The 26,722-nt window shown below is 38.6% G+C and overlaps 1 protein-coding gene across 1 annotated transcript in view; it reads right to left on the bottom strand.

Annotated features, from left to right (window-relative positions):
* The window catches only part of dnah1 (dynein, axonemal, heavy chain 1), a 37,926-nt gene that overhangs the window by 4,096 nt on the left and 7,108 nt on the right, over window positions 1–26,722 (bottom strand). Inside the window, exons 15-71 of the mRNA XM_051912798.1 lie at window positions 26,454–26,536; window positions 26,220–26,361; window positions 25,872–26,027; window positions 25,519–25,717; window positions 25,025–25,278; window positions 24,170–24,382; window positions 23,823–23,987; window positions 23,615–23,736; window positions 23,302–23,407; window positions 22,950–23,129; window positions 22,603–22,743; window positions 22,309–22,472; window positions 21,657–21,767; window positions 21,254–21,548; window positions 19,289–19,402; window positions 19,041–19,190; window positions 18,803–18,889; window positions 18,498–18,684; window positions 18,119–18,210; window positions 17,853–18,007; window positions 17,594–17,771; window positions 17,291–17,485; window positions 16,583–16,702; window positions 16,333–16,491; window positions 16,038–16,142; window positions 15,767–15,907; window positions 15,517–15,677; window positions 15,242–15,399; window positions 14,451–14,624; window positions 13,819–13,997; window positions 13,503–13,730; window positions 13,046–13,242; window positions 12,194–12,329; window positions 11,505–11,713; window positions 11,113–11,284; window positions 10,848–11,039; window positions 10,646–10,756; window positions 10,360–10,545; window positions 10,076–10,267; window positions 7,800–7,967; window positions 7,329–7,520; window positions 6,982–7,113; window positions 6,584–6,709; window positions 6,301–6,420; window positions 5,602–5,751; window positions 5,278–5,438; window positions 4,956–5,181; window positions 4,628–4,823; window positions 3,816–3,967; window positions 3,210–3,406; window positions 2,954–3,098; window positions 2,506–2,664; window positions 1,830–1,961; window positions 1,536–1,706; window positions 881–1,060; window positions 456–632; window positions 106–276 (exon numbers count right to left, since the gene is read on the bottom strand). Of these exons, the coding sequence (XP_051768758.1) occupies window positions 106–276; window positions 456–632; window positions 881–1,060; window positions 1,536–1,706; window positions 1,830–1,961; window positions 2,506–2,664; window positions 2,954–3,098; window positions 3,210–3,406; window positions 3,816–3,967; window positions 4,628–4,823; window positions 4,956–5,181; window positions 5,278–5,438; window positions 5,602–5,751; window positions 6,301–6,420; window positions 6,584–6,709; window positions 6,982–7,113; window positions 7,329–7,520; window positions 7,800–7,967; window positions 10,076–10,267; window positions 10,360–10,545; window positions 10,646–10,756; window positions 10,848–11,039; window positions 11,113–11,284; window positions 11,505–11,713; window positions 12,194–12,329; window positions 13,046–13,242; window positions 13,503–13,730; window positions 13,819–13,997; window positions 14,451–14,624; window positions 15,242–15,399; window positions 15,517–15,677; window positions 15,767–15,907; window positions 16,038–16,142; window positions 16,333–16,491; window positions 16,583–16,702; window positions 17,291–17,485; window positions 17,594–17,771; window positions 17,853–18,007; window positions 18,119–18,210; window positions 18,498–18,684; window positions 18,803–18,889; window positions 19,041–19,190; window positions 19,289–19,402; window positions 21,254–21,548; window positions 21,657–21,767; window positions 22,309–22,472; window positions 22,603–22,743; window positions 22,950–23,129; window positions 23,302–23,407; window positions 23,615–23,736; window positions 23,823–23,987; window positions 24,170–24,382; window positions 25,025–25,278; window positions 25,519–25,717; window positions 25,872–26,027; window positions 26,220–26,361; window positions 26,454–26,536 (9,264 nt within the window). The remainder of the gene's footprint in view (window positions 1–105; window positions 277–455; window positions 633–880; window positions 1,061–1,535; window positions 1,707–1,829; window positions 1,962–2,505; window positions 2,665–2,953; window positions 3,099–3,209; window positions 3,407–3,815; window positions 3,968–4,627; window positions 4,824–4,955; window positions 5,182–5,277; window positions 5,439–5,601; window positions 5,752–6,300; window positions 6,421–6,583; window positions 6,710–6,981; window positions 7,114–7,328; window positions 7,521–7,799; window positions 7,968–10,075; window positions 10,268–10,359; window positions 10,546–10,645; window positions 10,757–10,847; window positions 11,040–11,112; window positions 11,285–11,504; window positions 11,714–12,193; window positions 12,330–13,045; window positions 13,243–13,502; window positions 13,731–13,818; window positions 13,998–14,450; window positions 14,625–15,241; window positions 15,400–15,516; window positions 15,678–15,766; window positions 15,908–16,037; window positions 16,143–16,332; window positions 16,492–16,582; window positions 16,703–17,290; window positions 17,486–17,593; window positions 17,772–17,852; window positions 18,008–18,118; window positions 18,211–18,497; window positions 18,685–18,802; window positions 18,890–19,040; window positions 19,191–19,288; window positions 19,403–21,253; window positions 21,549–21,656; window positions 21,768–22,308; window positions 22,473–22,602; window positions 22,744–22,949; window positions 23,130–23,301; window positions 23,408–23,614; window positions 23,737–23,822; window positions 23,988–24,169; window positions 24,383–25,024; window positions 25,279–25,518; window positions 25,718–25,871; window positions 26,028–26,219; window positions 26,362–26,453; window positions 26,537–26,722) is intronic.

Here is a 26,722-nt window from a genome sequence, read left to right on the forward strand (position 1 = left end):
ATACATATATATATATATATATATATATATATATATATATATATTTATTTATTTTTATTTTTTTAAATTGTTATAAAATTTACACAAATGCATATAGACACATACCTCCTCTCTGGACTTGCCTCCGCTAGCTGCTACTCTGGGCTGGAGCTTCACTAAAGTTCCCAGCAGTGCAAATGTCTCATTTTGTGCAAAGCTGATGTTGGCGTTGTCATGGAGGCCAAAGATCTCTGGTGAGTCATTTATTGGTAGACCACGAAAGTATGTCAAATAACCCTGCACAAAAAAAAAAAAAAAAAAAAAATTGATGTACTGCATAACTTTAAGCACAACAGAATACAAGACTGTGCTGAACTGTGAGCCAGTGGAGGGAGAAGCTCCTTTTACACTGATCTGAGATCCGCTTTATTGTTTTTAAATAATACTTTAGGTTGAGTTTACATTAAGTTCTGGACCTTGACATTATTCTCAGTGCTGATTTGTCTGTATTCTCCAGAAGGAGAGTAAATGTGTTCAAGGCCCAAAACAGCAGGGCAGTAGAAATCCTCCAGGATGTTTAGGATGCAACGGCGATCCCAGTTGTCCGTCACACGACCCCCATAGTTTATTTCCCCCGCAGTATACTTTAGAACCTGAACAGAGAGGGAGAAAGAGATAAATGAAACCAGGATTTGTGAGAGTGGCTTCCTTTTATACATAATAAAAATATAAACACTACCTAATACATGTTTAGATGTTCTGTAACTGCTTAAAATGGCTCATGTTAGTTACCCAATATATGCCTAATCAGCTATGAAAGTGTGCAAAGGAAGAAAAATACTCTGCAGAGAGACATGAAACTGTGTATGGGGGTGGGTAGCAAGAGAACGTCTGGTTTTGCCTTGTATGGGATGTCCTGATACTCATCCAGGAACATTTTCAGCTGGCTTATGCAGATGTGCAGGTCCCCATCCGTAAACTCATATGGAATGTTAAATCCTAGTGGGCCGAATTTCCTGCGCTCAATGGCATTTCCATGGAAAAGGCACAGAGACAGGAGGAGAGCCTTAAACTCGGCTGCCTGCCAAAATAAAGAAAGACAGAGAGAGAGAGAGAGAGAGAGAGAGAGAGAGACAGAGTAAATAAATCCATTTAATAATAAATATAAATAATAATACATTTATTGTATTATATATTTACATATATGTATACTTTTGTGAACTACTGTACAAAAATTTGGGGTCAGAAGGATGCATTAAACAGATCAAAAGGGAAAGTAAACGATTACTATTTTAAGTGAATGCTCTTCTTTTGAGCGTTCTATTTATCAAAGAATCCTGAAATTTTTTTTCAAAATATTACTCTGTTTACTGTTTATTTTTGATCAAATAAATACAGCCTTTGTGACCAAAAGACTTCTTTCAAAAACATTTTAAAAATCTTCCAGACCCCAAACTTTTCAAACGGTACATTTGCTATAATCACAATTAAATATGATATTGTATTTATCTCAAGTTGGGTTTTTCTGAAAACGTGTGCTTCTTTTCAACAGGAACCTTAGTGCATGAAGTGATGAAGTCATCGGTGAGGCTGGTGTAGGTCCTCAGAAGATTGGCTTTAATGCCTCGTGGTGGTTCTATTGTCATCTTGGAGCCATTCTGCAGAATGGACACTGGGAACTTGTTGCTGGGCAGACTAGTGAGCCAAAGACGGAAGTCCCAATTGACCTATGGTACAAACAGATTTTTAAATATATTTAAAAAGTCTTACTTTTGAAAATCCAATAAATATAATAAAGTTCTTGACAAACAGTTTATAAAAACTGAAATAGCTAGTCAGGTGTGTCAAACTTTGTCAGAATCGATGTTCTCAATGAGCCTCTCTAGAGATGGCATCCAGCTGGGAGCGAGGTGGCAGTTCTGAAAGAAGACCCATTTTCCTTTCTCCATGGCATCGTGCATCATGGCCTCAGCACTGGGGCCCTGACATACAACAAATGCTTTTAGCCTAATATAGTCAATATACTCAAATATACACAGATACAGTGTCTTAGTCCTTGTTTTGCTGAACACACTTCATGAAAATACATATAAAAGCCCTTAAAAGGCTATTAAAATGTATGCAATGTAGACAAGTACTGCCTTTGCTCTAAAGACATAAACCTCAAGTTTACATTGTTAAGATATCAGCGTAATGTTGAATATATAAGTAAACCAGTTGGTGTGAGACTGTAGGTCAGGTATGTCACAGTTCTTATAGGCGGCACAGAACATTGCAGCAATTCAGAAACTTTAAATAGGAACATAATTAGCACTAGGGTGGGAAGTCATCTTTTATTAGTGTTCGTCTACTGCAAAAAATGTATGGAGAGTATCTTAGGCTCAAGGTCTCAAAGGTGTAGACACTTTGAACTGACTAAAATGGCATGTAGGACATATTAAAGACAATCTAGTCAGAAGCTACAACTGTGATATCAGTTTGTGCATATGTTTCTTTATTTCTGGAAGTTCTACTGTATGTTCTGACCTGGCCTTGCCCAAGGGAGATGGCGTTCATCTTTTTTGAAAACCTCATGACCTCTGCAAACTTATAGAGGTCAGCAGCGGGGTCGGTACCAGGAGAAAGCACAAAAATGAGAGGGGTGGAGGGAGACGACTCTTTAAACACCACAGACAGGTCCGATGTCTGAGAGGCAAGAGAAACATGGTGAAATGAGTGAAATGACAAATAATGACCAAAACAGTGAGTCATAGAGAAACACATTATTTGTATGACTCAAAAATATGCAAATACCTGCTAAAGGGTGAATTAAAATTTGTGTCTTTAACCTCTGTTTATTTAACATTCTAATGTGAAGTTCTTACATAAGCAGTGTGTTGTTTCACTGTTCCATCAATATCAAAATGCTATTAGATAACTTATGTTATTATCTGATTATATGAGTGAGGTGTATATGGAGCATATGTATGGGTACCTGGGGTTCGATGAAACTCTGACCCAGCTGTGAAGCCACAAAGTCCTGCAGGCCGTGAGTAAGCCGGTCAGCTCTCAGACAGCGCAGAACCAGCAGCTTCTGAAACGAGTCTAAGTCGCTTTCCAACTCACCTGGAAGAGGCTCCCTGTTCACATACATACAAATATGCGTATAAACTGAGAATCTAAACCTGTCACGCACAATGACAATACCATTTACAACTTTTAATAGGGCCTGCATGTGTGTTTGTGGCTACCTGTGTGGCTGGCTGCTGTCAAATATACTCTTGAAGGCTGATTCATGTTTGGAGAAACTCTCTGGCAGGTTACTGAAAGTGGGCAGGGCGCTCAGTGCCAATATGTCCTGCCAGGCTCTCATGGACAGCCAGTTTGGAGCAGGATTAGGAGCCTGCTGCTGGGGCCGGCCCCCAGATAACATGTATCGCCACTCAGCCTGTACACACAAGGACATTTATATATAAATGTGTCACTCACATCCAGATATAAGTCCCTAAGATTTCTCTTTACTTTATTATTTCTTCATCATTACAAACATTGATATGACAACACAGTGTTGACTGTACATTTGCCTCTGTCGCAGCACAATCAAATAAGGCTCTTGGATTTATAGTAGAATAAACATTAGCATTATTAACAGCAGCTTGAGTGATAAAGATCAAAAGAAAATGGAGACAGAATTCACTTAATGAACTTTTTTAAATGTCCTTGTGCGGTCTCTGATAATCTCTGATAAATATTTTCAGTAAATATTTGCCGAATGGAAAATAAAAAGGTTGAGATAGAGATGAAAGAGAGAGGAAGAGAGAGAGCCTTTTAATCCTGTTTTTTTAAATCTCGCTAACCATATCAATCTTGCCGTCATTCATCAGGATTCTGGCACACAGGAGGAAGGCAAACATCAGCTTGTGTTTCTCAAAAAGGCTACGACAGACATTACTGTACAAGCTGAAGGTGAAGAACTCAATAATGTTGAAAATACGCTTCTTCACTGTCTCTGTGGGGAGAGAAGCCAAGACAGTTAGTTAAACAGTTAGTTAATATATAAAAGAATTTATATCTTCTATTAACTATTACTGTAAAATTCTATAAGATGTCTAAAACATGGGGGCTAGGGCCCATTAGAGGGCCTCAAGATGACTTAAAATAAGACAAAACAAGCATTAAAATGAGCTAACATGACTAAAAAAAAAAAAAAAAAAATCAAGATATTTCTTATTTTAATTCAAGAAAAACAAAGGTTCTCATGGTCATGGAAAACCTGGAGACACCCTAATTTTAAAAGTGTAATTACTAAACCTGGAAATGTCATGAAACTTTATAACCCTAAACGTAACCCTAACCATAACTCTATAGTAAGTAAATGTAGTTAATTAATATTACTTATTAGAGTAAGTACAATGTAACTACATCACCTTAAAATAAAGTTACTGAAATTCTAAAAAATATATATATTTTTAAACAAATCCTTAAACTTAATACTTATCTAGTAAATTACGAACAACTGGAAAAGTTATGTGGCCTTTAAATATTGTTGTGGTCAATAGGGGGGCCTAGGAGTCAAAAAGGTCAAGAACCAATGGCTTAAAAAAACTGTAAGAAAATTTGGCAGGTTCTTCAGTGCATAGGGCCAAAAACGGGAGGTCATGTTCTTTACCTGCTCGCTTTGAGTTGGCAATGCCACCCATGAAAATACCCAGGAACCACTCAAGAGAGTATTGGTACATGGGGTCCACGTTTGACAGATCTGACACGCAGAAGAAGAGAATCTGGGCTCTGACAGCAACTGGGACATATTCCAGACGTGTGGCATCAATGTCCCTCTCAGTCGCCTCAGCTGCAGTCACTTTAGCCTAGTGGATTGGAAATTTGAAATATCACTTATTAATTTGGTATTAGATACTTTTACAGTAGATGCAAAATTAAATAGAAGGCACATTTAGCCTTTCAAGCAAGGAAGACACAAGCATTTTTATCAGACATACCTGAATTTCTTCTGCTTTGACTTTGGAGGCCGCAAGCACTCTTATCAGTTCCTCGTCATCAATAGGGTTTCCCTCTGAAGAGCTTAGTCGGAACAGGATCTGATCTTCTATCTCCTTTAATTCCTGTTTCATTTGTGCGTTACTCACAATGAGTTGGTTCTTCGCCCCTTCCAGATTGGGTCTTTCTTCAGCTACGAGACACCCTAGTAGCTGATCCTCTAGCCCACTGCATTAACACACACAAAAACATGAAATTCAGGATCTACCTCACAAGCTAGAAGCCTTCATTATGTTTATGACTGAAGAAATGTTACAGCAGCACCTGGGTGAGAGGGTGAAATTAATGAGAGTGACTTTAGTAGAGGTCTCAGGTGAGTAATGTGGGTTGGGCAACTTAGTGGTAATGTACATCTTGAAGTCGTCATGATAGCGAATGACACTGTCTCCGAGCTTAAGAACTGTGTTGCCTTCATGGGTATATGTCTGAGGAGCATACACACAAGAAAATCAGTTTACACTGAAGGCAGCTAAGAAATACCTAAACAAAGAGTTGATTTAAATATTGATTAAATGTTGTTCATGTGGTAGCTATAGCAGCTTTTGAGCTTTATTTTATGATTTATTCACACAAAACAGTGATGTGTACCTGTCGTAGGAGCAAAGGGTCCAGTGCAGGGTCTAGATCCTCCCCGACATTCTCCAGCAGGCAAGGCTTCCCAAAGCGGATAGCATTTTCTAAACTACGCAGGAAGGCCTGATCACTTAACTTTATCACATCCAATCTGTTATCACGCTCCTGAGGAAACCGAACAAAACAAAGACCATGAGAAAACACTGAAAAAAATTACATTGGAGGTACAAGTTACATTGGGGTAAATGACATATACAACAATTTAAATGTTTGGGAAAGTTTTTTTTAAAGAAATTAATATTTTTACTCAGCAAGAATGCATTAAACTGATCAAAAGTGAAAGTAAAGATATTTATGTTATAAAAAATTTCTATTTCAAATAAATGTGTTTTTTCTAACTTTCTATTCATCAAAGAATACTAAAAAAATCAGTTTCCACAAAAATATTAAGTAGCACAACTGTTTTCAACATCAAATCAGCAAATTAGAATGATTTCTGAAGGATCATGTGACAGAAGTCTGGAGTAATGGCTGTAGTAATACATTTTAAAATATATTCAAATAGAAAGCAGCTATTTTAAATTGTAATTATATTTCACAATATTACTGTTTTTACTGACCCAAAAACTTTGAATGCCAGTGCATATTTCAGCTAGTTAAAATATTAATATTAGGTAAAATATTAGGTAAAAAATATTTTAGTATAATTCTTACCATGTTCTTAATCCATTTGTTGGCCTGTCCCTGCGGATCGATGAACAGAGGCCAGCGCTGAGAGTACTGAGCGATTACTCCATTCTCCACAGAGAGACTATCCTTGGGCAGGCCTGCAATCTACACAAAATGAAACACAAAAATATATAAATAAATGTACTAAACATAATATAACAGCATTTAACCTTTTAGTATATAGGTTTTATGTCCATGCACAGCACGTAAGTACATGTACAATGTTGTACAATAAGTACAATGTTGTACATATGTGTTGGGCTCTAACCTGCCAGGAGCGGATCTTGACTTTGTCTCCTAGTGTGCTGATCAGGTTGGGCTGTTCTGTGTGAGGAACTGTCAGCTCTTTAAACCCCCTAAGCCACTCCTCAGCCATAGCTGAACGATACTCTCCCTGCAAAAATCATACAAGTTTTCATCCACTCTCTATGGCTGAATCTCACAATAAGATGTCGAAGATGCAGTTTTTTCTGCATTATGGTAATGAGAGGATTATAGAATACAGAAGAGAAAATAGAATTTCCTATTTATTTCTTTTGATTTTGGGTTGAAATATGACCTGGACATGTTCTTAACAGTTTTTGTAATCAAACACCCTCATAATTAACTTTAAACATTCAAACATCATTCTACCCAGCATGTATTTTCTCTACCCCACAAACTCACAGTGAAGGGTCCGAGGTAAGCTATGTATCCTGCAGCAAGCAGCACATCTCCTGCCACGTTATTCACCATGTACTCCAGCTGCTGTACTGTCTCTCTCCATCGCACCTTCTCATCAGCCAGACCACCAATCAGCTGCCACACACAACAACATCCTGTGTCTGAACCTCCATGTGCTCAATATAAACTTCGACAAAACATATTTAATAGTCATATATTATATTCAGAAAAACAGAAGACAGGTACTGCTGCAAATCAGACTGCTTTGTTAAAGAGGCAAGTTTGACAGGCCAATGTTACAGTGAGTTGAATGGAAAATTAGACAGGTGAGATGGTTTTTCTCCACTCACCTTATCTGCACGGATCAATCTGTTCTCACACAGCTGACATTTGGCGTCTAGCTCATCTCTCTTGCTCAGGCATTCATGATACTTAGCCTGCAAGGTGGCAATGCCCTTCTCTACAGCTGCTAGCTTCTCCTTAGCCTCATTCAGAATCTGCTGTGTTACAGCCAGATCCTCCTGAGCTTCCTGCAAGGCTTGCTGTTCACATACACACAAAGAAACATTAAATATTAAAATTAAATTATTAAAATAAGACTTAGTTTTGGTTTGTTCACAACAACAACAACATTTTGGAGGCATTAGGCTGAAATGAACAGCTTTAGGCAGAAAAGTGCTAAAAAAAAAATACATACAACAAAGACAGATTGTCCAGAACAGACACAGGAATATAAAATCAAATATACACAAATCAAGCATCTGCATTTGAGGAGATCTTGGCTAAACAATGGATTTAGCAGAAAGGAATCAAGTTCCTACCCGTTTGGGCTCTACAGCTCTGGACACAAAATGGTACAAATGCATCGCTCGCACCCACTGACAGATGGAAGTACAGGCTTTGGACACCTTGGCGATTGAGTCAGGCTGGAACTCTGGGTTGTCAATGTAAGGCTGCACTTGTTTGATCACCGAGTCTGGGATGTTGTCCTGTGGGAAGAAGATAAGAGCTTGGTAATGGATATTATTTACTTTGGGCTAAAATGTTATAATTAATTATTCTAATGCCATAACTGCCATAACTTTGTGCTGAAAAAAAAAAAAGCAAATACACTACCATTCAAATACGGAGCCCCGCACATGACATGCAAGAAAAAAAATTCAATCGTGCGCACGATTTACTATTTCGTTCCCTCGATTTATAAATCATGCGCATGATTTCTAAATCAAGGGAACGAAATAGTAAATCGTGCGCACGTTTTAGTAAATCGAGGGAACGAAATAGTAAATTGTGCGCACGTTTTAGTAAATCGTGGGAACGAATTAGTAAATCGTGCGCACGATTTAGTAAATCGAGGGAACGAATTAGTAACTCATGCACGTTTTAGTAAATTATTAGTAAATCGTGTGCATAATTTAGCCTACTATTTTTTTCCTGCATGTCATGTCCAGGGCTCCGTATTCAAATGTTTGAGGTCAGTAAGATTTTTAAATGTTTTTGAAAGAAGTATCTCATGTTCACCAACGCCGCATTTATTTGATAAAAAAAACAGTAAAAAAAAATGTTATTACAATTTAAATTTTAATATTAGTACAGTGTTTTCTATTTTAATATATATTAAAATGTAATTTATTCCTGTGATGGCAAAGCTGAATGTTTAGCAGCTCCAGTCTCCAGTGTCACATGATCCTTCAGAAATCATTCTAATATTCTGAATTGGCACTTAAAGGTCCCATGGCATGAAAATTTCACTTTATGAGGTTTTTTAACATTAACATGAGTTCCCCTAGCCTGCCTATGGTCCCCCAGTGGCTAGAAAAGGCGATAGGTGTAAACCGAGCCCTGGGTATCCTGCTTTGCCTTTGAGAAAATGAAAGCTCAGATGGCCCAATCTGGAATCTTCCCTATATGTCGTCATACAGGGAAAAGTTACCTCCCCTTTCTCTGCTTTGCCCGCCCATGAGAAAATGAGCTACTACCGTGCGAGACGAGCGCAATATTTTTTTTTTCTCGAGAGACATCATGGCTTGCAAACGAGCGAAGCATGGCAGTTGCTCAGTGTTTGGATGTACAAATGAACACCAAAGTATTTTTTTAGTTCCTTCATCCGAGCATGGTAGCACATTTTCCACAACGGCACCTATCCAAAAAGGTAGATGTAATAATGGCAGAGGTCTGACTAATATAGTGGCGCTGGTTAGTGTCTATAGCTTATCATTTATATATATATATATATATATATATATATATAAAATATTTGCTATCTGTATACACGATAGTAAATCAGAGCAACATGAAAAGCCAACAACGTAGGCTAGTATTAGCTACATGATAATAACTGTAACAGCATACATAAACAAACCAACTAAAGTACCGTATCCAGACACAATATTTTAAACTAACCATTCAGAGACGTCCTGCTGTAGCCGCTGAGTTGCAACTTCTTCTCCATCCGGATCAGATTCTGGGTCAAACTGAAAAGCTTGAATGACTGTGTGTCTACGAGCCATTGCGATACATCCACTGTCAACATTAGCGCATGGTACCGTGGCCGCAAGCTGGTTAAGGCCACACACCCACCCTCCACCTTGCCCCGCCTCTCTCCTGCTCATTAGCATTTAAAGCTACAGACACAGAAATGGCATGTCCTAAGGAAAGCTCATTGTGGGACTGGCTCGTAGTGGCTGAAATTCTGCACCAAGGCTGAATTTCGAGAAAGAGACTTCAGATACAGTACTAGGGACCACTTAGGCCTATATAAAAGCTTCCAAAAAGCAGCATGTCATGGGACCTTTAAGAAGCATTTCTTCTTATTATTAATGTTGAAAACTGTGCTGCTTAATATTTTCATGGAACTAATTTTCTTTTATAAAATTAAAAAGAACAGAATTTATTTGAAATAGAAATAATACATTTTCTGAATATTTTTTTTCTTAAAAACTTCTCTGACCCCAACTTTTGAACGGTATTGTATGTACTTCAAAATACCAACAACAACAACAACAACAACAAAAAATCAACATCTCTCAATAGTGACATAGCAAATGATAAACAAAGGGGACACTCTTATAGAACTCATACAAAATCTTCAACTTGCCTTGTCATACTTGAACAGACCCTCCAGAAACCTTCCTGGATCTTGCAGAAGGCCCTTTCCTGCATCCCAGTAGTCATCAACCTTCTCTCCGAGCTTCTTTCCTGCAACTTTCTTAGGTTTGATACCCTTCAGGATGCAGACAGCTTCTATAACCAGCTTCACTCCTTGAGGAGGCCTCTGCAGAGCCCTCACCTGTATTTCAAACACAGTTTCCTTGTGAGATGGCATGATCTAAACATTTGCTGTATATGGACAAATGTTAACAGAAAATATGATGTTTGCACCTCAATGACATCATTCTTTTTCAGGGACTGCAGGCTAGCAAGGGCGGCGTCCAGGGCAGGAAGTGCTTCATTCAGATCTTTCTGAGCATCATCAGCAATGGCCTGCGCCACACGAGCCTTTTCAGTGGCTTTAGCCTCCTCAGCCTGCACCGCTACACGGGTCTCCTCAGCTACCACTGTATCTTCCTACACAAACACATTCCACAGGCAACACAATTCAAGATTTAATTTTAAGTCCTCTATGTTTGCATTCATACATTTTTTTTTTGTTGATCATTTTATTCACTTTTATTTTCTCCATAGTGACCACAGTGTCCTTGGCAGCCTCCTCCAGCTGAGGCCGCATCATCTCCAACTCTTCCTGCATCTTGGCCACATCCTCTGCTGTACTCAACAACTACACACACACACACAATCATAAAACACTTTTGTAAATTATGTACAGTAGAATGCACAGTAAAGAAAAGAATTGATGTCTCCCAAATCACCTTGTCCAGGCCAGTTTTCATTCGCTGCCGAGCGCTGTGTAGCTCCTGCTTCTTCTGGCCAATAAGAGATGAGAATATGCTGAGGAGCTCCAGGTAACTCTTAGGAGTGACATAGTTGTGGCGGGAAAGTTCAGCCAGGTACTGCTCACACTTCCTGGACACCATTTGATGAATCTCAACACACATTAGTGCCTGTACAGAGAGACAGCACTCTGTTACACCCTGCATACATTTACACACACATATATCACACACTTTTTCTTACCAGGCTTTGGATGGTCGTAGGACTGGCCTCTAGTTCTGGAAGCTCATTTAGGAAGGATGTTGCTACAGACTGTAGTGCCTCCTGTGGCCAGGCACTGAACCAGTCAATGGTGCAGCAGTTAACCAGTGAGGGGAACTGCCTAAGGCGAGCCCGGAACACTTCCCCTACTGGACTGTAGATGGAGACAGAGAACAGAGGTCCTGAGCCTCAGTTTCCAAATGTATATGTTTCAAGCTATATCTCAGTGCTGAAATTTAATGGGAAATCTTTCTAACAACAAAATTTACACTGCACTAATCTTAGACTAGAATTTTGAATTTTGCATGCAATAGTTTTGTACAGAGTATTTGTAGCAATGAAATATAAATAGATGTATTGATATAATGATAAACCTCATGCAGAGAACAGTGTGGATGTTACTGCGGACTCTCTTGATGTAGGCAGCCATGAGGTTTGCTTTGGTGGGCTGCTGGCCCATGTCCTGAACCACAGGTTTCATGGCAATCAGGATGCGCTCCTGCTCCTCCGAAGTGTAAAGATTGGGCACGTCGCCTGAGTTCAGGATGTTATTCACATCCTCCAGGAAAGATTCGCTCTTAATCTGAAAACCAGAAGGGAAGACACAAAAACTGTATGTTAAAGACTTGACAGCATGTTGTGTGTGTTTGCCAATGGTGAAAAAGAGTTTTTTTTGTTGTTTTTTTTTAGGAGTATTTTTTGATAGACTGGAAAGTCCATTAGCCTAAAATCCGAGAACTTCATTACACCGTTACACACACATGTTGAGTATCAATTGAGGCTTGAGGCTTGCTTTTACTACTGTACTATTAGGAATGTGCAAAATGAGATTTTCAAGTTAGTACTTTGTCTGGTCAACTAATCTTAAGGGAGCCATGTATTATATATATATATATATATATATATAAAACTTTTTTCTATTTTAATATATAATATTTATAGAGCAAAGCTAAATTTTCATTACTCCATTGTTCAGTGTTGCATGATCCCTCAGAAATTATTCTAATATGCTGATTAATATGCTTTAATACAGCTTTAGTGAGTTTATAATCTGTGATCGCACCTGTGTATCTACAAACAGGAAGGTGATTTGCACATTCTGCAGACCAGCCTTTAGCATGATGCTCTTGATGTCCTCTCTCCACTCAATCAGGCCATAGTTCTTGGACAGTTCAATCTGGAAACACTCATACTCAGCCCTGACAATATAAGGACATTCACAATGAGAAGAGTAGGTTAACAATAAAGCCATACTGTAGATGAGGTCTTTAATTTGGTGTATCACTTATGGCCAGTTTCCAAATGGACGTATGAATGAATGAATGTTCAATATGTTTTTTTATGGAACTTTAATGAGGTGGGAGTATCTCTTGTCACTGATGGTGGGATATAATGGCTGGAGACTCACTGTAATCATTTCTTTGTGGGTGGTATAAAGACATTTTCAAGTCAATGATTAAAAGTATTACTGAAGTTTAAGATATGGGCTGGCAGTAGAGAATATAGTGACTAACATATGTTGCCCCTTTAAACACATTCGAGCAATAACTTTGAAAAAAAGTCTTTATACACAAACAACTCATGTGTGTATAAAATTCTGCATTTGTATTAAATACACAGTTTATTCAATGCGTTCAGATAATTTGTATTGATATTGAATGTTGCTCGCATATGTGTTCCAGGCTTGACATGACACAATTCTTTTCAGTTCTACATGGGTGGCAAAGCAAAAAGATTACAGGCAAAGATCACTTTGACAAAAATATTGATGTGGAAATTGTTAAAGTTTAAACAGTTTCAAATCAGCGGGCCAGTATGACTTCTGGTTTTGATAAAATAAAGTATTCAACTGACTCTCATTAGTAATGCTAATTATACTTTTAGGGTTCAGCACAATAAACGGTTCAGCTCTCACATATATGTGGCAAGCCTGGTAAGGGACTGGCGTCCGCTGCCACCAACCCCTAACAGCAAAGCATTCCCCTGGGGCTGGCGCAGGATACGGCTGATACGACACACATGCTGTATGGCGTCCATGAACAGCACCAGCTTCATCTTAGAGGTGCTGGTCTGGTTATAATCATCCATATACTCCTCCATCACACGGACCAGCTGTAGGATAAGAAGCAAAACTTCAAAGGGACCATATGATTTTTAAATAAATAATTTTATGCAAAATACTTGACACAATAAATATCAAAGCAAGCTAAATAATAAATAGGCTAAATTTGAAGAACTTCAGGAGAAAATGTGACTGGTGGTTGCACATGCAAAATTTTTAAGTCTGATCAGTTTGAAGTATCATTCATTTCTGTAGCAAGCGCCACTAATATGTAACCGAATAAATGCAAAGCAATATACGCCCCATTTACCTTTTCTTTATCTTCAATAATCTGGTAGATCTTAACAGACCCAGGGAGCATGAAGTCTCCATACAAGACTGGCTGGTACGGGACCACCTCCTCAATCTTGCACCCAAACTCCTGTATGTGAGTGTTGAGAAGCTGGTCAAACCACTTCCTGTCCTCATCACTGACTAGTCGATCCTGGAACACCCTGCAGTTCTCATGATACCAAAGCTGCAATAGCTGAATTTTATTCTGTGTAAACAAAGAAAAAACAAAAGATTTTATGAAGATAAATAAAACATGAAATATCTGAAGAACTGAGGTTTGTCAATGGTGGTACCTCTATTTTACCAGCCTCTGCCATCAGGACGCCCTGAAAGACTTTCGAGAGGTCCCTCAGGTTGAATGTATAGTGAGATTTAGCAGGTGTGGGTAGGAGAGCAGAGGTGATAGTGGAGTATACCCTGATGGTAGCATCCACTAGTGACTCACTGAACGGTTTTATTTCTGGATTTTTCTCTAGAAATCAAGGATACAAAATGAGCACATGTGAGAAAGTGTGACATATACATGTCAATATAAGCTCAATGTTGACATTAAACTTTTACTGATTCCAAAAAGTACACTGGTAACTTATATTTCCATATCGAACTTATATTTGTTACTCTTTTGTAAGTTCCTTTAGATAAGAGCATATGATAAATGCATAAATGTAAATATTTGTAAATATCAGTAAAAAATTTGACATTTAGTCATAACATTTCTTTCTCTTGCTTCTCCCTGTCTATCTTTTTGTCTCTCTCCCTGTATCAAGCTTACTGCCTGGGTCCTTTTTACTCATATTTCCATCTATAAACAAAAAAAGAAAAAATCCATTTAAAATGCTACCAAAGCTTCTGACAGGTGTTTCCTTTTGAAACCCACATTAAAATACATTTATATCTAGATGCCTGCATGATGACTGTCACTCACCCATCCAGTTCCCCAGGATGGTGGAGAAGATCTTCCTCTTGCTGGTGTCCTCCATCTCAGTGAATGACAGGAAGTTGAAGTGGCGTGTGAAGCGTTGAGTGATGGGGTTCCTGGCCCCTCCGGGGGGACCCATGGCACATGCAAAGTTTATGTCAACAAGGTTTTTAAATGTGCCTGGTAAACACAGAAGACAAATTAGAGTCTGTATATAGTTATGTGTGCGTATGTTTGTATACTACCTTTCAAAGTTTAAGATTTTTTTATGTTATTGAAAGAAGACTTGTGCTCATTCATTTGATCAAAAATACAGTAAGAAACAGTAAAATGCAGTACTGTGAAATATTATTACAATTTAAAACAACTGTTTTTTTTTTATTTATTTTAAAATGTAATTTATTCCTGTAATAGCAAAGCTGAATTTTCAGCATTATTACTCCAGTCTTCACAGTCACATGATCCTTCAGAAATTATTCTAATATGTTGATTCAGTGCTTAAAAACTTTTTTTTTTCATTATCAATGTTGAAAACAGTTCTGCTGCTTAATATTTATGTGGAAACCATGCTACCTTTTTTTTCAAGATTAGAAGAAAGTTCAAAAGAACATTTATTTTTAATAGAAATCTGTTGTAACATTATACATTTCTTTACTTTCACTTTCAATTAATTTAATGCATCCTTGCTGAATAAAAGTATTAATTTCTGTACAAAAATAACTTAACGACTCCAAACTTTCAAATGGTAATGTATGTATGAATGTGCATAGAAGATTTGCATTCTTTATAAAACGCACCTATCTGTTTCCTGTCATACCAGCCTCCGTGATCCATCCACTGGCGCAGCAGTTCAATGGGAGGCTGGGCTCCATATGTTTCCAGCATGGGCATGTTCAAATCATCAATGAAGAAGATGAAATATTTTCCCAGAGGAGGCCCAAACACACCCTTACGCCTGCAAGTAAGATATATAAATTCAAAATTTAATGATCAAAACAATACACTGTATGTGCAGCGAATTAGTAGTTAAATTCAATAATAGACTGATGAGAGGAAGAGAGAGAGGAAGAACCTCCTGTCGAGTTTGCTGTCGATATAGTCTTGAGTCTGGTTGGCGGAGGTGCGAGCAGAGAACATAAGGAAGTGAGTTATGTATTCAGCAGGCATGTTCTTGAGGAGCTTGTCTGATATGGTCAGGGTCTTTCCTGTGCCAGTGGGCCCAATGCACAAGACCTGTCAAATCAGAGAAGGAAACAAGCTTAGCAGCACATATGCACGGCATTAAGTTGACTGTATGTTAAGTGAGACTCAGAACTACCTACAGGCTTCTTATTAGAAAGCAGCATGTCTATCAGGAAGGACATGCGAACAGTGTCAACTGTGGGCACAATGATGTCTGAGTAGCTAGTTTCTGGGGTGATGACCACTTCCTTGGCATATTTCATCCAACTGACCCACTGTATCTGAAGCATTTGAATAATCAAATGAATGTATGTTTATTCTATCATTTAAAAATGATTTCTATTAAACAAAAGCATCTCTGAAAAATGTTTTGTAAAGTTAATTCCAATGTTCCAGAAAACATTCTCTCACCTTTCTCTCTTTATCCTCCTCCTCCTCCTCATCAAAACGACTTATCCCTGCATCATCTAAATGGTAATCGTACACTAGTCCCTCCTCAGGGAAACACAGTTGGACCTGAAAAATCACACAAATGAGGTTTGCAAAATGCAGTGTGCAGCTTTGCACTCTGAATAAATAAACTTACATAAGAGCAATAAAAAAATAATGATTTGAACCCTCTCAGGCACTTCTGTTTAATTATCTACAGCATGTAAATCATTGCTGGTAGCACTGAGCTTCACGATAAATTTATGCCGCTATTGACCTTTTCTTCAGTCATCTTGCCCCTGAGCCAGGCACTGAAGCGTTGGCAGCTGTTAGCATCTCCTGTAGCTCCAACACTCCATACGAGTGCAAAGATAAACCAGGGCTCAATCAGCTCTTGCAGCCGAGACAGTTTCTCCTGGGAAAGAGGCTTCTTACCCTGACCATAGACACACACACACACAAAAAATCAGTGTAACCATGAATAAATTAACAAGCATAACCACTGTAATACTAAAAAGTGCTCTGACCTCTCGTGGGATGAAGGGCTCAAAGAAACAGTCCAGTAGTTTGAGCAGAGAGCAGGTGAGATTGCTGTCCATGGAGGTGATCACCTCCTTTACTGATTCTCTGATAAATTTGATAGAGTCCTGAGGAAACACATAACAACGCCTCAAAATCCTGATAGACAATGAACTACATAGCTTACACTATATTCACTTCATATAAACAGATTAGGGGTGTGATGGTGAGGAAATTTTCCCACCGGTTAATCGCTGTGTTACAACAACTGTAATACCGGTATCACCTAGGGGCGCTAAAAGCGAAAGTAAAATGCTCACAGCCGCACAGGCATTCATAACGGTGCGGAGCAGAGCAAGCATTTTCAATTAATTCCTTTGGAAGTTGAGCTTCCATAGGAATGAACTGAAAATGCTTGCTCTGCTCTGTAGTAAAAAAAATGATTTTTACTACTATAAAAAATCAAAACGACGGTGGGGGGCGGTGCCACGATGGGCAAGTGATGTAACCAGAGTTACACTGCTGACACCGACTATCACAGCAAGCCTACTGACTAATGATGTTAAAGTTCATATGAAAGATGCGCAAATAATTCTAATTAAGACTTGGAAAAATCTGTACTAGGAGGAGTCAATAAATTAAGTACTGTTTAATGTTCTCTTTTCTTTTAATTCAATTTAAAGCATTTAATAAAAAAACACTGTAAGACCAATCACCTGCAAAAACCTTGTGAAGAGAGAGTTGAGCTGATCTGTGTAGGGCTGAAACATGTCAGGGATGGTACGGAGCCAACACTCTGTGAATGGAGTCAGACCCAGAATACTGGGCTCAAGATACACCATGCCACACCGAGAAACCGTGGCAGGAGATGCCACGGCCAAATCTTGCACTTCAAACATCATTGTCATCACCTGAGGGCGAAAACGTTGTCAGAAATAAACAGAAAATGTTTGTATAATTACACAAATGAGGTAGAACATGGAAAGCCACAAAGTGGCCAATAGCAGAAATTCTCATACATCAGAAAGTTTGATGATCTCTCCAGAACTCAGACACAGTTTCTTGTTGTCGTCCAGAACCGTGTTCATGTTCTCGATCCACACAGCATCCACAGGCCCATCAAACATGTACCACTTCTTCTCTTGGTCCATGGAGGCAGCTCCATCCCGAATGAGACAAGACAGTATACCATCTGTCCTGTAATCAAATAGTGTGTGTTACTTTTAACAACCTGTACAGTATTGTTAATACAATACTGTAAATCTAGTGTGCACTTACCACTCATGAGTAAGCTGGTCAAATTCTCCATAAAGCTGTCCCATAGTGATGGACTTTGGGTTGAGTACATAGGTGTGTACAGCCTCATACTCTCCTCCACTAACTGATGGCTGGCCTTTCAGGGCAGTCATGGCTGCTCCCAGCACTTCATAACACTACAAGTATGTGAGAGTGCATATAAGAAAAACTAATTCCAAAATTAGAATTTGGAATTTTTGTTGCAGCTTGTTCATTTGTGCACTGGTTTGTGTATTAGCAAAGCTTACCTTAGTTTTCCCAGAGCCTGATGGTCCTACCAACATTAGACCGTGTCTGACTACAGTGGTCTCATACAACTGAATACACTTGGTTATATAGCCTGCAGGACAAGAAAAACATTTATACACCAGCATGTTCTGACATGTTCATTCAAACCACTACAGAAGTAATATTTTGTACTTAGATTATAGAGCAACAATTAATTTTAATTTCCTAACTAACCAATTTAGCATGTAAAATGACTTTGAAAATGCATGAGATTTTTCAAATTATATCATTAGAGCAAACAGACCTCAAAACATACAAAACATACATTTACAGCTAATGTAAATATCACATGAGGTTATTTTGCAAAGGAAAGATGGCTCGTTCTTGTTTTCTTCTCACCATTCACATCTTTAAGGCACTTGTTTGCACAGACGTTCCTTATAGACTCCTCTAGGGTACCATAGTCAATTGGCTCTTCACGGATCTTGGGAAAGAGATCAGACACAATGCCATTGAAGAGCTTGAGGTCGTCCTGAAGAAACTTTGGTACATTGACATCCCTGATGGCACGCAGACATATCAGCTCCTGCATAAATCATGCAATCAGTTTAGCCGCAGACAGTTGTATAATTATGATGCTTCAATAAAGGATCAAACTGCAGAAAAAAAGCTCAACAACTTTTAAAAGAATACTGCCAAAACACCTCGTTCATGTCAGGATTTTCCCTCTTCAAGTTTCCAGCTGCAGAGATCACAGTTTTCACAGCTCTCATCCCAAAATCATAATGATCCTAATAAACATGCAACAAAGTGATTTTCAAGCAAATGAAGCCTTCTTTATACTTTTCTTTCTTGACAGTTTCTGTTAGATTCCCCCAAAACAGTTATAGTACCAATAGAATTACTGTAAAACTGGTAACACCCATGATATAAAAGTCAGACCTGTGAGCTTAGCTGTTCTGAGGACAATTTGAAGGTGCTAGTGATTTTTTTGGACAAGACTTTGGCATCGCTGAAACCGAATGAGTAAAGAGAGATCTCTGCTATCATGGCATAATCAGGGATCATCATAGCCACGGGACGGAAGAGGGCCTGAGGAACACATACAGTATAGTGTCAATCAGTTTTTTTGTGTATATTGAAATATGTTTTATTTTGAAGGTTTAGATTGCTGTTGGCGAGCCCTGTACCTTTAAATTATCCGGTAGCTCAGCACGTCCAGCATAGCCAGGGTTCATAGTAATAAAGACAGCACAGGATGGAACAAGAGGGATTTCCATGCCTTCAAATACAAATGTCTTGACCTGAAGACAAAAAACATGTTGTCAGGGGTTTCCACACCTTTTGACTAATGAATTTTCATGGCCTTTCTAGTCTTTTGTACTGGATACTGGATAAGGATTTTTAAAAATATTTTACTAGAGCAGGGGTCCAAACTACGCCCCGGAGATGAATTTCAAACAGCCCGCAGCTTGTCTATTAAAATATACTATATGTGGCCTGCCATGCATAATTTACAAATCGTGCAGTTTCACAATGTCAACACAAGGGGGAAGTACTAGATCTTAGGCCAGGGAAACGTGCCAAAAGCGGAACAAAACAGTGCTACTTGTGCGCACTGCGTGACTCACGAGTCAGTGGCTGTGTCCGAAATCGCCCCCTATACCCTTAAATAGGGCCCTATTTGAGGGGACAGCCATTTGTAGTGGTGTCCGAAACCATAGTGGACGATGTTGAGTGCACTCATTCAATCCCACAATGCACTGCAATAACAATGTACAACCGATGCATGCTCAACGGCTAGAGAATACCCATAATGCACCGTGAGAGTCGCGTGCTGAATGAATTCCCGCGTTTTGCCAGGAGATGGCGCCCGCAGCTGAATCAATCGTCCATTCATTTTTCAGACCGCGCTGGTCCAGTATAATATCATCCAGGTATAATTTCCTTTTTAATTGATCATTAAATAATTTAATTAAAGTTTGTACATGCTAGTTTTCATGGCAGAGTTTAACATAAATATTCATTACTACTGGAGCTGCCAGTTTTCTACATTTCAAAGGATTATTAAATAGCAAGCACAAACTATGCGAGATCGGCAGCCCTTCCGGCGCACTCAGTGTCCGAATTCACTCACTCGTTTCATTCACTTCTTCAAGTGGACTATATTAGTGGAGTAATGTAGGGAATAGTGAATGAGGGTATAGGGGGCGATTTCGAACACAGCAAGTGTCTCGATCACACGACCACTAAACAGACAGTGAGAAGTGTTCGAGTTCGGCGTAGAGGTCTCAGGTACAAGCTGCAAATCTCTGTGATTTAATTCAGTTTAAAGCCAGTTGAAACAGTGCTGACTTTATCAACAACACTAACATGCAAATCAGGAGAAACATTGAGCCAATCCAGTTAGAATACTTTTCAACCAACAATTCAACAACCTTTATCATGGATTCACTCTGGTAACACTAACTGTAACTGTGGTATTTTGTCAGAAATGTAGGTTAATATCTCATTTTATTTTATTTTAAATGTAAACATTTATTAAATGAGTAATAAAGGCCAAATTACAGACTATTTTTTGTCATAAACTTGCAGTTTTGTGCATTCGTATTTATATTAAATGTGTTATAGACTAAACACCATAAAGCCATTCTATATATATATATATATCTTTTTTTTACCATGTAGTGAGGTACCATGTGTGGTTTTACCTGCGGTGATTCTAATTAGTACTTCTTAATTTAAATAAGAATAGAGTTCTAACTCAGTAATATTTAAATTTCACCCTTTAAAAACGAGGTTGTTAAAGGTTTTAGAGATATTGTTTATGTATTAAATTTACCTCAGTGTCTTATCTCAAGCAACTCTACTGTCAGCTCAAGCTTTTGTCAAATCTGTCATGTTTTCAAGAAACAAAACATGAAATATATATGTATATATATATATATACATATAATTGAGAAGGAACCAGCCCCCAGATGTGTCCACAACATCGAATCTGGCCCCATTTTAAAAAAGTTTGGACACCCCTGTACTAGAGACTACTCTCATAATTTATGAGAGTTATATACACGCCTTCTGTCCCTAAAATGCATATACGACAGTGCTTTGATAGTAAATTGAGGCTGTATGCTCTTGTGTGTGCTTTTACTCACTCTTTGCTGCTGGGCTTTTTGGATGGTTGTGATCTGTTGAGCCACAACTGATAAAACCTCCACGTCAATTCGATTGAATTCATCAAAGCAGGCCCAGGCCCCTGAACTAGCCAAACCTTTGAGGAACTTGCCCATGGCTATGAAGTCCAGCTGATCAGAGCAGTTAAAAACTACAGTCTGGATGGCCAGAGCTTTGCCCAGGTCTTTAGTGGTCTCCGTCTTTCCAGTACCCGCAGGGCCCGCCGGGGCGCCTCCAAACTTTAAGTGAAGCGCACCAGTCAGGGTGAGATAGCATCTGTGTGGTAGACAGTGTATATCATTTATTTCTAACAAATAAGGTATCATTTAAAAGACTTTCCTTTGAAAACCACATATAAATGAAGTTCAATTTTCTAAATGTCACCTGTCTGTCAGTGGCGTGATAACGAGTCGTCCTGAGTTACCAAGGTATTCATAACCATACAAGAACTCAGCATTTACTGCTCTGATGTACAGGTCATCACGCCAGTAATATCTATGAACACACAAACACGTTTAAACTCAAATGTCTATAAGTTAATACTTTTATTCAGCTAGGATGCATTAAGTTAATGTTACAAAATATTTCTGTTTAAAATTAGGGTTGTCAAAAATACCGACTTCGATACCAAGTCGGTACTGAAATGTTAAAAATGTGACGACAGCAGCATTTCCCCTAGCATTTTGAGTGCTGTTGAGCGGATTCTTAAACAACTCTGATTGGCCATTGTGCTCACGCACTCAACAGATATGTCTGTGATTTGCTACAATGATCAACATGTTTTTGAAGTGCTGATCATTGTAGCCGATCACAGACATATCTGTTGAGCACGTGAACACAATGGCTAATCAGAAGTGTTTAAGAATCCGCTCAACAGCGCTCAAAATGCTAGGGGGAAATGCTGGTATCGTCACATTTTTTCAATTTCAGTACCGATGTCGGTACTTTTGACAACCCTGTTTAAAATACATGATTTTCTTCTGAACTTTCTATTCATCAAAAATTCTGAAAAAAATGAATGATCCTTAATCCTAACCTCAGTTGGCTGATCCACTCAAAGTCATTGACACTGGATACTTCCTCCTCAACGAGCTTAGCAGCCACATCTTTAGCATGCACTTCAATCACAATGAGTGCCGAGAGTATCGCTCGCTGCATCTTTGACAGGCGACCCCGCACCAACTGAACCAAATCTCCCAACTGTTTGTGAATATACAAAAACTTTTATTTAGATCCAATGTTTCCTTAATGGAACCTAAAAAAATGCAGTGTACAGGGAAATAATCACCAGGAATGTTTAATTGTTTGCACTGATGTAAACAATCTGTACCTGCATCTGTAGCTGTGGATAAAGCCGATCTGCCAGATCTCCCTTATCCAGAGACTCTGACACCTCTTGGGTCCAAAATGTTTGACACCCAGCGATCACCACCTGACCAGGCCAGGACAACACCCACTCTGTGCGAGGATGCTGCAGAAAGACGAACAAAGAGATTTGACTCTTTATATCAGAACAATCAAAACCACCATTGACAAAATTAGCTACTTACAGTATAATGATAATTCAAATAGTATTTAGAACAACAAAATCGAGTGCACTGTGGATGTATAGAGTGATTTATACATATTAAGGGTGGCATTCATAAAAAAAACAAAGAACACAACAGCTACACTAACCTCAACATAGGCTTGCAGCGAGCGACTGATGTTGTCTCTTACACTGGCCTTCATGGAGTTCTCCACTTCCCGCAACCAGTTCTCCACATTCCCAGAAGGAGACACAGGAACGGACAAATGGACTTCTTCTCCCTCAGCAGAGTACATGTGTGTGATCTGCAGATCTGACTGGAACTTGAGCTGCATATAGTACAACAGATTTCATAATCTATATAATTCATAATAATAATTGAATCATTAAATTACTACATAAACCAAAATGATTCTGATATTTTCTGCCATGCTGATTAATTGAATTTCTAATATGGTAAACATAGTAAATCTGATCTGTTTTATGTAAAAGAGGACTCACCCGGGCGACGTTCTCAAAGCATTTGCGAAGATGTGGCTGCACTGCTGTTGGATCTTTAGTTTGAGATAAAATCTCCAGCAACTCATCATCTGATAAAAAATAAAATCTAAAACCAGAAAATGAAGAGAGTTATTAAATAATTCCTTATACAATTATAGTGATCCTGCAGAGGTGAATTTAAATTGAAAGTGCAAAGAAATTAAATGCTATATTAAAATATGAAATGTTAAACGCCAAATTATTGTTTAATGGAATTGCCCTGGGCCTTTCCTACGGTTCATGAAAAAAAAACATAAAAACTGATCATTTTAACCTAGGGAAGGCGCTTCGTTTGGTCTCCAGGTATTCACTCAGTCCTTTCTGCACAAGCTCCAGTAAATTGTTACAGTACTTGAGATTGGCCAATAGACGAGGGTCAGGACACACCTCAATCACCTGGACCCATAAAGACAACCACATTTCAATTTTTTAATGAACCACTGACAAATCTACTAGAGTATGAGAAAATAATCTATGTTCACCTGACTGTTATCATGGGCAGCCTTCATGATCTTTCTCCAAGTGCGCTCCATGGTCCGGTACCTACTCCCTTCCACAGGCAGCTGGCGGCTGATGTCATCAGAGCTGAAAATGGGCTCCATGTACAGCCACGACCGCTGACAGATAAGCCACTCTTCTAATACATCCTACCAGCAGAGGGCCACAGAGATACAGAGTCTTTTGGGAAAAGTACTTAATAAGACTCTTCAAGAACATATCTTAAGGAAGAAATTAATTTAGTTATTGTTTTTGCAAAAACACCTACAAGCAACTCAACATTTCACCTTGCAGATTTCAAAATCATACCTACAGGATAACATTGGCTTACCTGTGTCATTTTCAATTTACTTTCCCATTTGCTGATTCTCTCCTCAAAGGGTTTTTTATATGGGGAGAAGGCCATGCTCTGGGTCATGACAATGTGGTCATCTAGGAGCTGAGATGCTTCGTCTGGGCTGTTCAAGATGTAAGTGCCCGTCTCCTTATATGGCATCACCTCAAACCTCACTGTTGACCATTCCTTCTCCATCTTATTTAGAGCCTAAAGCAGATGTATGAGAGTAAAAATACTATAATATGACTGTGGAAATGTCCTGTTATACAATTCAGAAAAAATATCAACAAGATGAAAGCCCCTGTTATATATGTGAAAAGCCCCTGTGATATATTCCACTATTGTTAATTTGTATTTTTTTTTTAAATAATTTATCATTTATCAAAATTTAGTAAGTGTAAGAAAAGATTTAGGTATCTCATAAAATATGAATTTAGTGCCAGTCAGATTAGTTTAGACTATAATTTTCTGATATCTGATATCACCCGCAACTGTACAGAACCCCCTAGCTATTCCCAAAATGTATTTTAGCAGCATGTTTACCATGCCTTGAATTCTTTACATATACTTTTGTATTTGATGTTTATTTAAAAGGTATAATTAAGAGCCATCATTGCTCAAATAAAGAATTTATTACTATGTGTTGGTTAAATTTAAAGGAGGTAAGATGAGCTTTTAATAAAACGTGGCTGTGCAAGCAGTAAAAATGCAATTTCTAGTCTGGTTTATAATCAATGAATTTATCCTTTAAGTATTTGGTATAAATGGATAACACAATGTGTTTTTATGTGCCTCATAAAGGTAAAATGGACCTGAAAAACAACTCCAAGAGACAAATATTACACTCACTTGCTCGATAGCATATTCTTTTCCAGCCTCCTGAGCTACTTGGCTGATTTCCTCCACATGCTTTTGCAGGCCCATCTTCAGACAACAGGAAAAGGTGAGGTTCGCTTTAGATACCAAATTAATATTGATACGTTCAGAAAGAAGATCCCAGTGGCGGTTCCGCATGCCAGGATTCCTCAGGCCCTGTATCAGAGGAATGGATGGACGGAACTCTTCAATCTTAGTCCGGATTTCGGATGCCACCGCTTGACAGGCTGAATGGAGTCAAGCATAAAAAGCTGTTTTTAACAGAATGATATGAATAGATGTGTGTATATAAAAAATGTATTAAAACATAGAATTTCCATCAACTTTTATATTTATGAGAATTTCGTCTTCACTTATCTCATGCTTGACATCAATTATGACAAAATTATGCTAAAAACATAAAATTTTTGTTTGTATCCTCTCAGCTCAGCTTTGTTTGTATCCTCCCAAACTTACTTCCTACTTACCAGGTAAGTCTTTAAACTGCTTGACACACTGGTGCATAGCCTTGTAAGCATCAGTGACATCACGCTCCAACTGTTCAGGGTTGATGGCTGACAGCGGGTCGTTGAGCCAGCTTTCATGCCAACGTAGCCAATTAGATGCCGTCTTCCACAGGTCATGAAATGGCTGAAACTCTCGGTTCAGCGTCTGTAACTCTGTGTACTAGACCACGATCATAAATTAGAAACAAAATATTTTTCATTTCAAAAATGCAATTTATTATATAGGAAAAGTACGGTTTAATTAATGTCACAAAATAATAAAACAATGAATCATTAGTCTGTAGATTAAAAGGGGAAAATTAGAGTTAACCTACATTAGAGACTGGTTTGCCAAAGAGTCGTTCACGATTGTTGTAAATCTGTGCCATTTCCTGACATTCTTTCAGCTGCTTGCCCACTCTCCGCACCTGATTTGCCACCTCGTGTGCTCGCCCCAGGTTTGTGTAACCAGAAAATCCAGCGACCACCCTCTGAAAATTAACAGAGGTGACTTAATTTCAATGCCCAGAGTGACCATTTAATAAATTTTCACAATAAAACATCACATCCCTGGACTTGGACTATAGTATGATTTAATTCAGTAACTGATTAACATTTTGCCAAGTAAAACAGGAAGTAAGTTCCTACTGATAATGCATTTAATAATAATCAGTGAGTCTGACCTGCAGAAAGCTCAAGCGTTCCAGGAGGTTGTTTTGGTCAATGTCCTGGATCTTAAGGAAGCGTTCTTCATCCTCAACATGTTGGGCTTTCACTGTTTCCATCTGGTTTAGGACCTTACGGGGCCAGGCCATTGCTGTCCACCTACACAACATTTAGTATTTAGGAGCTCGGCTACAAAAAAGGACTGGGTTAAAACAGTATTTCACTCAATGGCGAGGCAATGCTAGACTCACTTCTCATTGAAATCCTCATCGGAGAGACTGTAGAAGAATTCATCCATTAGATCATAATCAGACATAGCTTTGGATAAAAGCTCCTGCAGGAGGCCATTTGCAGGGAAAGACAGAGAAAAGTCATTCAGAAACTGCAATAACCACAACAATCCAATGAGACTTTAAAATGTCGTCTAAATTAGGCAGACATGGCCAATGGGTAGTACATGTGCTCTGATATGCCACATGATAGTGCCATTTTCTGTCATTATTCAACTGTCCTTTCCAAT

This window comes from Ctenopharyngodon idella, chromosome 11, assembly GCF_019924925.1.
Source record: "Ctenopharyngodon idella isolate HZGC_01 chromosome 11, HZGC01, whole genome shotgun sequence".
NCBI classification, from domain to species: Eukaryota; Metazoa; Chordata; class Actinopteri; order Cypriniformes; family Xenocyprididae; genus Ctenopharyngodon; species Ctenopharyngodon idella.